General features: G+C 37.8%; 2 protein-coding genes and 1 long non-coding RNA gene across 3 annotated transcripts; 1 reads left to right on the plus strand and 2 right to left on the minus strand.

Moving 5' to 3' along the window:
- Positions 1-2,233: 2,233 nt before the first annotated feature.
- Positions 2,234-3,195, minus strand: LOC117638018. Its single transcript, XM_034373102.1, has 4 exons — positions 2,985-3,195; positions 2,673-2,807; positions 2,535-2,597; positions 2,234-2,432 (listed from the first exon to the last, which is right to left on the minus strand). The coding sequence occupies exons 1-4, from the start codon at positions 3,084-3,086 to the stop codon at positions 2,364-2,366; spliced, it is 369 nt and encodes a 122-aa protein (XP_034228993.1). The 5' UTR covers positions 3,087-3,195; the 3' UTR covers positions 2,234-2,363.
- Positions 3,196-7,778: 4,583 nt separating this feature from the next.
- LOC117637896 lies at positions 7,779-8,329 on the plus strand. Its single transcript, XR_004587239.1, has 2 exons — positions 7,779-7,987; positions 8,073-8,329. It is a non-coding gene; the product is annotated as an uncharacterized LOC117637896 (long non-coding RNA).
- An 805-nt stretch (positions 8,330-9,134) lies between these two features.
- LOC117636878 lies at positions 9,135-10,664 on the minus strand. The gene is made up of 2 exons (XM_034371589.1): positions 10,239-10,664; positions 9,135-9,965 (listed from the first exon to the last, which is right to left on the minus strand). The coding sequence occupies exons 1-2, from the start codon at positions 10,662-10,664 to the stop codon at positions 9,135-9,137; spliced, it is 1,257 nt and encodes a 418-aa protein (XP_034227480.1).
- Between the last annotated feature and the right edge of the window lie 99 nt (positions 10,665-10,763).

Genomic DNA, 10,763 nt, shown 5'->3' on the forward strand with positions numbered 1-10,763 from the left:
ATAGATAGAATAGAAGATATGGTGATGGGTAGGGGCCAAAATGAGTTTGGGTGGTGGGCCATTTCATAGTTAAAAATAAAAGAAGATATTGGGCCATTGCCCCAAAACTTGATGGCAAGCCCAAAGCTTGCTGGTCTTTTTTCATACCCCTAATTTTGTTCTTCTTCCCAGCACATCAAATCAAAGCGCCGTTTTGACCCGAAAAAAATAAAAAATCAAAGCGCCGTTTCTTCTTTTTCTCTATCAACATTTGTATTACTCATCCCATCCCGTATGTTCACTTTTGACATAATCACCTATTTAATGTGAAAATCCTTCCAGAATCGGAATCTTAGAAATTTATACATTGGCAATCCTCCCGGGAAAAGGCGAATCCCAATAGCCTGAATCTCTCTCTCTCTCTCTCTCCCCCTCCCTCTTCTCTGTCATGTTTTAGCAAAACCCTATTCTCTTTCTGTCACTCTTTGCCTCTGCAATTTCTATGGAGTTTTCAATTTTATTTATTTATTTATAATATACTCGGTCCGTTGCGGTCAACCGCTCAGCGAAAATCGAAATCGAAAGTGTTTGAGTAAATATGCAGAACGACGAGGTCATATGGCAGGTTATCAGGCACAAACACTGCAGCTTCATGTCCAAGTATGCCATTTTCTTTCTCTAATATCCTTTTTTGTCTGTAAATTTTTATTTTTTACCTGGTTTTTATTTTTTATTTTTTTACTATTTTTGAGTGTTAATTGTTTTTTTGTTCCTGTTCTTGTCAGAATTGAAACTGGGATATTCTGTAGAAACCCATATAACGTCACTGGGATTTGTAACCGAAGCTCGTGCCCTCTGGCTAATAGTCGCTATGCCACCATTCGCGACCATGATGGTACTTGTTTCTCATTTTGCTTCGTGAATGGTTCTCTTTACTCTGCTATGAAGATGTCAAAGAATGACTGGATGTTAAGGTCATTTCCTGCTTTAACAAGGTGATTTGCTTAATATTAAGTTGACACTTGATCAGACGTTGTGGGAATTTAGGTAGAGCTACAAATTTTGATTTTCGGGGTCAATAACAAAAATATAATTTTATGGAAGGTATTCTTTAGTAGAAATTAGGATAGAGGCCTGCATTTAAACCAAAGTCAATTATCTTAGCAGATTCTTCATAACCCTTTTAGCTCAGGGCCAATTTTTTTAATCTATTATGAATAGGCTAGGCACCCATATAACTTTCTCCTTGATCAACACAAAAGCCTCTTGGCTGCTTCCGTTCACATACATAAACCTTCTGCCTTTCATCCACGGAGATGCCATCTTTGAACAAGATATACTGTATGTTAAAATGAAGCATATAGAAAATGCTGCGCACAACTTTCCCTCTGCAAAACTAAGAGCACTTAATGTACGACTACAATATAAGAGAACAAACAATCTCCAATCTCCTTTGAAACCTGTTGGTTTTCTAACATATATCTGAAAAGCTTATAGTCTTGTTTATTTTCTAAGAGTGTATGTTTTGTAACATACATCAGGTGTTGGAGCATCTTGCTTCTTCTCTTCTTCTCTCTCTTCTTGTTGCTTCTCTTGTTCTTTATTTTCTTCTTCTCTCTCATTTTCTTCTTCTCTCTCTTCTTGTTGCTTCTCTTCTTCTTTCTTTTCTTCTTCTTTCTCTTCAACTGGTTGTGTTGGTTGTTTTGTAGGCAGATCCATCTCCATTTCAAAGATTGTTGGGTCTGACAACAAGCTTTGAATTTATGCCTTGTACTTTCCTTGAATCTCCTTTTTCTTGACAATCTTCTCCATGTCAATACGAGTTTCCTTGCCTTCCAATTCTGCAATCCTCCTTTTCAGATTTTGTATTTCATTAAGCTGAACTGTAGATTCCACTGTCATGGTGGCAGTCACACATTCTTCATTATCTAATTTCTCTATGTATGTTGCCAACTCCACTTCCAGCTCCTTTGATCTCTTTTCTGCTTGGATAAATATATCCCACAATTCCTTCATTTTCTTCTCACTGTCTTCATTTTTTTCATCCTTCCACAGTTGTAATCTTTCCGGGCAAACGAAGCTAGGATCTTGTTGTTGGCGGTAGTTGATTTGGTCTGTCATGGACTTCACCAAGAGGTCTTGAATTGCAAGAGGTTCTTTTCCAGCTTCATTCTCAAACATTTTCTTCTTTCCAGCCTCTTTTAATTCTGGAGTTTGATCAGCATCATCAGGTTTTCCTTGGTTTTCTGCTTCCTCTTCTTCTCCTTGTTGTCCCTCATCATCTTCTTTTTCTTTTTCCTGCATATTGAACAGAAACTAATTAGAAACTGCATTGCATTGGAGGAAACGAAAACCGAAATGCATAATTCACTGTTTAGAGATTCTTATACCTTGTCAAGAGGGTCTCCCTCTTCTCCGGTAGTTTTTCTCTTTTTATATGTTTTCAAAATACCCTGTACAATGAGATTGAATGATTCAGAAACTGCATTGGATAAAATGCAAACTGCAATGTAGAAAACACAAACTGCAATGCACTGTATACAGATTTCAATTACCTTCTCAACAGTGTCTTCCTCTTCCCTGGTAGTTTTTCGCTTTTTAGGAGTTTTGAAAATACCCTGTACAATGAGAATGATTTAGCATGGATTCACATTCAAGATACATTAAAACAGAACATGCGATAAATTGCATACCTCGATGTCATTCAAGTCCTTTATTTGGTTGAATCTTGTGTGGAGTTCCACAAGACTCCATTTAAGAATGGCAGGAGTTTCTTTCTCCTTGCCAAGGATTGGTTGTATGATGTTTGTCCTCTCACACAGTAGAAACTGCACAGTTCAAAAACAAGATATATCAGAAATTAGGTTGGAAACTGCATAGGATAAAATAGAAACTGCTTTGCAGTTTCCGTTTCTGCATTGCAGTAAACGGAAACTGCATTGCACTAAATGGAAACCGCATTGCCTAAAACTCAAAATGCATTGCATAAGCCACTGTTTACTTACCAATATTAGGATAGTGCAACCCGAAACAGCTCCTATAGAGGCTTCTCCTCCCTTCTTTGCTTTTGCTTTTGCTTTTGCTTTTGCGGTCAAGGATTCATTCATGTAGGCTGAAACAGCTCTTGCCCACGAATAGCTTGAAAGTGTGTCTAGATTCACACAGTGCTCAAATAATTTCCAATGCAAAGTAGATGAAGAGTTGGCAAAAAGGAATGTCATGCATAGCAGAATCAATATTAGGCTGACCACCTCCTTGTCGTAATCAACTTCTTCTTCTTCTTCTTCTTCAGCTTCTTTCTTTTCTTTTCCTTTGTTCATTTTTTTCTTTTGCTCTGTCTTTGCCTTTTCTTTCTTCGGTTGGTTTGCCAAGGCAATTGTCTTTTGTAATTCTGCTTCTACCTGGTTTTTTGATGGTTTTCCTTTTTCTCCAAAGTGCCTTGTTCTGAAGGTAGCAGTGTACCTATCATTGACAAGTTTGACAGATTTGCCTTCATTTGGCAATCCTAGAATCTGTGTCACTGCATTGCCTGTGATTTGGAATGATTTGGTTCCAAATTTGAAGGACTTTGTATCCGGATGAAATGTCTTGAGCAGCTGTACTAAGTCAAGGTCCGACTTATTCATGTTATTCATGTCAATTCTTTGGCGATAAAACAGCTCGATCAAGTTCCAGAAAGGGGTTTTCTTGAGAAGCTTCTTCTGCCTTTCATTGAGCTTGTCCTTTATGGCTCTAATGATGCTGTTGAAAGCATAGGCATTGCACCGAAATTGGACATAGTCTGGGTGCTTTGCTTTCCGATCATAGTTTGGCTTTGGCTTTGGTTTACTCTTTTGAGCCATCGTTTTGATTCTGCGCTTTGATTGGTTTTCAGCTTCATTCTTTTGTGGTGACCAAGAGGAACAAGAAATGTCACCACAAGGAACAAGAAACTACAGTGCATAAAACCAAAAGGAACAAGAAATGTCACCACAAAAGAATGAAGCTGAAAACCAACCAAAGCGCAAAATCAAAATGATGGCTCAAAAGAGTAAACCAAAGCCAAAGCCAAACTATGATCGGAAAGCAAAGCACTTGGACTATGTCCAATTTCGGTGCAATGCCTATGCTTTCAACAGCATCATTAGAGACATAAAGGACAAGCTCAATGAAAGGCAGAAGAAGCTTCTCAAGAAAACCCCTTTCTGGAACTTGATCGAGCTGTTTTACCTCCAGAGAATTGACATGAATAACATGAATAAGTCGGACCTTGACTTAGTACAGCTGCTCAAGAAATTTGATCCGGATACAAAGTCCTTCAAATTTGGAACCAAATCATTCCAAATCACAGGCAATGCAGTGACTCAGATTCTAGGATTGCCAAATGAAGGCAAATCTATCAAACTTGTCAATGATAGGTACACTGCTACCTTCGGAACAAGGCACTTTGGAGAAAAGGGAAAACCAGGTAAAAGCAGAATTACAAAAGACAATTGCCTTGGCAAACCAACCGAAGAAAGAAAAGGCAAAGACAGAGCAAAAGAAAAAAACGAACAAAGGAAAAGAAAAGAAATAAGTTGAAGAAGAAGAAGAAGAAGAAGTTGATTACGACAAGGAGGTGGTCAGCCTAATATTGATTCTGCTGTGCATGACATTCCTTTTTGCCAACTCTTCATCTACTTTGCATTGGAAATTATTTGAGCACTGTGTGAATCTAGACACACTTTCAACCTATTCGTGGGCAAGAGCTGTTTCAACCTACATGAATGAATCCTTGACCGCAAAAGCAAAGAAGGGAGGAGAAGCCTCTATAGGAGTTGTTTCGGGTTGCACTATCCTAATATTGGTAAGTAAACAGTGGCTTATGCAATGCATTTTGAGTTTTAGGCAATGCAGTTTCCATTTAGTGCAATGCAGTTTCCATTTACTGCAATGCAGAAATGGAAACTGCAACGCAGTTTCTGTTTTATCCTATGCAGTTTCCAACCTAATTTCTGATATATCTTGTTTTTGAACTGTGCAGTTTCTATTGTGTGAGAGGACAAACATCATACAACCAATCCTTGGCAAGGAGAAAGAAACTCCTGCCATTCTTAAATGGAGTCTTGTGGAACTCCACACAAGATTCAACCAAATAAAGGACTTGAATGACATCGAGGTATGCAATTTATCGCATGTTCTGTTTTAATGTATCTTGAATGTGAATCCATGCTAAATCATTCTCATTGTACAGGGTATTTTCAAAACTCCTAAAAAGCAAAAAACTACCAGGGAAGAGGAAGACACTGTTGAGAAGGTAATTGAAATTTGTATACAGTGCATTGCAGTTTGTGTTTTCTACATTGCAGTTTGCATTTTATCCAATGCAGTTTCTAAATCATTCAATCTCATTGTACAGGGTATTTTGAAAACATATAAAAAGAGAAAAACTACCGGAGAAGAGGGAGACCCTCTTGACAAGGTATAAGAATCTCTAAACAGTGAATTATGCATTTTGGTTTTCGTTTCCTCCAATGCAATGCAGTTTCTAATTAGTTTCTGTTCAATCTGCAGGAAAAAGAAAAAGAAGATGATGAGGGACAACAAGGAGAAGCAGAGGAAGCAGAAAACCAAGGAAAACCTGATGATGCTGATCAAACTCCAGAATTAAAAGAGGCTGGAAAGAAGAAAATGTTTGAGAATGAAGCTGAAAAAGAACCTCTTGCAATTCAAGACCTCTTGGTGAAGTCCATGACAGACCAAATCAACTACCGCCAACAACAAGATCCTAGCTTCATTTGCCCGGAAAGATTACAACTGTGGAAGGATGAAAAAAATGAAGACAGTGAGAAGAAAATGAAGGAATTGTGGGATATATTTATCCAAGCAGAAAAGAGATCAAAGGAGCTGGAAGTGGAGTTGGCAACATACATAGAGAAATTAGATAATGAAGAATGTGTGACTGCCACAATGACAGTGGAATCTACAATTCAGCTTAATGAAATACAAAATCTGAAAAGGAGGATTGCAGAATTGGAAGGCAAGGAAACTCATATTGACATGGAGAAGATTGCCAAGAAAAAGGAGATTCAAGGAAAGTACAAGGCAGAAATTCAAAGCTTGTTGTCAGACCCAACAATCTTTGAAATGGAGATGGATCTGCCTACAAAACAACCAACAAAACCAGTTGAAGAGAAAGAAGAAGAAAAGAAAGAAGAAGAGAAGCAACAAGAAGAGAGAGAAGAAGAAAATGAGAGAGAAGAAGAAAATAAAGAACAAGAGAAGCAACAAGAAGAGAGAGAAGAAGAGAAGAAGCAAGATGCTCCAACACCTGCTGTTCCTTCAAGAGTACAAAGGTTGAAGAACAGAGAAAGAAAGAGGCTTCAAGCATCTCGCTATGTGTACGAAAAAAATAAGAAAACAAAAAAGGAGGCAAAAAAGGATGATGAAGAACTACCACAATTCAAGCTTATCTCTTCCGAGGAGGTATGCAATTACTGCAGTTCAAGTTGCTGCTTTTTTCTATTTTCTGCATTGCAGAAACAGAAACTGTAATGCAGTTTTCGTTTCCTGCAATGCAGTGTGTTATCTGCTTTACAGAAACAGAAACTGCAATGCAGTTTCCAGTTCCTGCAATGCAGTGTGTCATCTGCTTTACAGAAATGGAAACTGCATTGCAGTTTCTGTTTTATCGAATGAAGTTTCTAATTAGTTTCCTTTCAATCTGCAGTTAACACAAGAGGCATCTCAGACCGATGCCACAAATCCAATTCCCGATCCCCCAAAAGGAACGAGCCTTCATGATTCAATACCTGTAGGTCTGCAACAATCAAGTGATGAAGATGAAGGACAAAAAAAGCCAACAAAGAAAAAACTAGGATGGGGTCAGAGGAAGGTGTGGCAGAAAATTCCAAAGGCGGATAGGGAAAGAATTGAAAAACACTACTTAAGTACTCAACCTCGGTAATATCTCTATTCCAAAATAACAATTCTTTCATCTTTTAATTACAATTAAACTAAAACTAATCTTGTGAATTTCATGTATTCAAATCCGCAGTGATATCTTTTGGGCAGGACTCAATAGTGAGAAAGTGACAAACCATGATCTCAAAGATATTGTATGGGACCTGGAACTGTCACAAAACGTAAGTATTTACCAATTCTATAACACACACTGCACTGTATTTTTTTATTTGTGCTACCTATATTACCCATTTATAATTCCATTTTTCTCCAATCAATGTGAAACAGGTTATTGAGGCCTATATCCAAATAGAGGAGGATAAAATAGACCCCATGCAGACAGGAGTCCACAGTACATGTCCACATGGACTTGGGTAAGTATTATTTTGAAAATTCAAAATTGTTTAAACAGACAATGCACTGCAGTTTTCGAAAAATATATACTAACAAATTGCCATTCTATGATATCAGGCTTACATGCAAAGCTTCCAAGAGCCATTTTGGCACAGGGCCCTGTATGAACACTTACTTGAAAAACTCGGGAAATGCAGTGTTCTTTTCTTCCCGATTATTTCAAAAGAAGAGTTCCACTTCACACTTCTCACATTTCACAAAAAAGAACGAAAGTGGAGACACTACAATCCACTTAGATCGTTGGGACATAGAAAAGAAGAAAGGTGCATTGACATTGCTCGAAACTTTGTAAGTGGAATGAAACTGTCTTAATTTCTCAGCACAAACACAAACAGAAACTGCATTGCAGTTTCTGTATTATACATACTGCCTAATTTCAGACCAAAACTATAATATGCAATGCACTGATTACCATTTCTTTTTCTCTTTTTTTCTTCTTCTTTAAACAAGTTAATATTGTTGAAGGGTGGCTAGAATATATAAGACCTCAAGCACGAGTGTTCATAGAAACTAAAAAAAAACCAACAATTGTGAAGCAAAAGGAAGGGCCCCCGACACTTGTACAAAAAGATTTGACTCCAACTGAAGAACTCACTCTCAATTGGATTATGCAAAATCCATTGCAGTTTCCATTTGAGGATGACATGGAATGTGCTCAACAAACTGTATCTTCGTAAGAATTGTGTCTACTCAACTATTCATTACAGTTTGAAATCATTCAAAAGCAAAAAAAAACTAATCTCGTATTTCATTTGCAGATTGGATTGCGGCATGTTCGTCATGTTCTATATGGATAAAATAGCACAAGGACAGCCCATTCCAAAAAGCGTGGACAAGAAATTCATGAATGAATATCGAGCACAATATGTCACAAAACTCCTACACCACAAAAACTGTGTAATTAATCGTCTCTAGTGATTTGCCTTTCGTTAACTCAAGACAATATGTATCTTAATTCTTGTGGATGTTTGTAAATATTTCTAGTTATGGTATATGAGAACATATTTCCTATACATATAAACTGTAATATAATCTTGGAACAGGATGCAACAAAACGAAAAGGAAACAAACAAACTGCACTGAATTTTCTGGTCAAAAATACTGCAACAAATTAAAACTGCAATGCAGTTTATATAAATAAATAAAAATAAAAAATCAGCTCAAAAAATGTGAAAAGAACCCAAAAGCCAAAGCCATAATCAAAGTACTAAAACTTTGTTCAAAACACATTTAAGTAGGTCAGCATTGAAATGTAGTTTCTGCTCATAATCTGCAACAAATAAACAGAAACTGCACTGCAGTTTCTGCAACAAAATCTGAAATAAACAAAAACTGCAATGCAGTTTCTGCAACAAAATCTGCTCAAAATCTGAAAACAAGCATTGAATGGCAGTCGAAAACGAATATCCACTCATTAAACAATTGTATAATTTTCATTAACTTCAAAAAAGAATCACAATATCCAATTAGAAGCTGTGTAGCCAATTACAAGCAACTAAAACTGCAATACAGTTTTTGCAAAAAGTGCAACGCAGAAACTGACTATACATTCGCTAAACCATATCTAAAATAAAAAATTGTCAAATGAGAAGGAGTGTTCATATAATAGCCTTGCAAGTCTTCCTATTGTGCCCAACAACACTTCACCGACTGCATTTCAATGGCCTTTTAAATTCACCAAAAACTTTGATCCTCTTTGTTGGTGGTCTTCCGGCTGGCCTCTTTGTAATTGGCGGAAGCACAACTCCAGCTGCAGAACCATTGCTGCCCAATCCTTTCCCAATATCTGGAATAGGAAAAATAGGACTCTCATAGGCTTTTCAAAAGAAGTCGGTTTTGTAGTAACACTCCACGTAATCATAAACTGAATCTCTCTTTGCTAGGATTGCAGCCACCGCATGTGTGCAAGGAAAACCGTCAATTTGCCAAAGACGGCAAGAACAAGTCCTTTGCTCGAGATCAACCATCACAGAATAATCAGCAAATACTTCAAAAATAGTGGAATTAGAACGACGAACTGCCCAAGTCCTACCGGCCTCCGCATTTTCACAGAGTCTAGTTTCCATCTCCGGACACAAAACTGTTGTCCACTTCTCCGCTTCAAATCGTCGTTGAGAATTCAATACCATCAATTTCTGTCGAATCCCTTCTATCAAAGGTAGCACCGGCAAATCTCGAAACACACCAACCCAATTATTAAAGGACTCCGCCAAACTGTTTGCCATCTCCCCATAACGCATTCCTTTGAAAAATGCGTTGGCATAGTGATCTCTAGACAAATCAGATATAAATGCCTTCACTTTCGAACTCCCAACAATCACCAACTCCTCCATTGCTACCTTAAACTCTTCCTCCGTAACAGCATATGCGCATCTACTAAATAAATTGATAACACGGTCTTGGAGCAGTTTCCCATAACCTGACTTTGGGTACTTTGATATCAAATTCTGTTTGAGGTGATAATAACAGTAAGAATGAGGCCATCCGGGAAACACAAACCCCATTGCATTTAACAAACCTTGATTGCGGTCCGAGAAAAAGGTCACCACTCTCCCCATCGGTAGCAATATAGAAGCCAAATGTTGAAGAAACCAAGTCCAATTCTCCTCTGTCTCAGAATCAACAACTCCAAAAGCTAGAGGATAAAACCCCTGCAAAACAAAACCAAAAGCACAAGTATAAGCAAAAAAGGGAAACTGCAGTGCAGTTTATGAAAACAAATCTGCTCAAATTTGAAAGGAAACCAAAAGCCAAATCCATGATCCAAGTACTAAAACTAAGTTTAAAACACATTTAAGTTCATGAGCAGTTACAACATTCCCACAGACATGCAAAAAATATTAATAAAATCGAATTATGAAACAAGAAACTGCAATGCAGTTTCTGCTAAAAATTGCAACAAATGAAAATCTGCAATACATTACAGTAACCATACCTTGATTTCCATTCTTTCCCGAAGCACAGAGAAGCTGCCCCTTGTACTTGCTCTTCAAAAACGTAGCATCAATGAACAACAAGGGTATGCAATATTGAAATCCAGCAATGCAACCGCCAAAAGACACAAAAAACCGTCGAAAGCGATTAATTCCAGCTTCACAATCAAGAGTGCAGAGAGAACCAGTGTTAGTTTCCTTTACGGCATCCGCATACCACACTAACTCGTTGAAGGACTTCGACTCATCACCGTGAACGTCCAATTTAGCTAACTCTTTGCCAAACCATGCGTGGTAGTATGAAATGTCTATACCATAATAATCTTTGAACTCGTGTATAATCTCAACTGGCTTCAGCTCGGGTTTTGCACGAATTCTGTCCACAATGAGGGAGGACACCACACGAGACCTCATCATCTTACTCTTTGATTCCCGTATCCGACCCGCACATGTATGAACATTATTTAACGTCCGAATTACAAAACTGCCAGTAGCTTCACAACGAGAAGCATAAAC

The sequence above is a fragment of the Prunus dulcis genome, chromosome 8, assembly GCF_902201215.1.
Source record: "Prunus dulcis chromosome 8, ALMONDv2, whole genome shotgun sequence".
NCBI lineage: Eukaryota > Viridiplantae > Streptophyta > Magnoliopsida > Rosales > Rosaceae > Prunus > Prunus dulcis.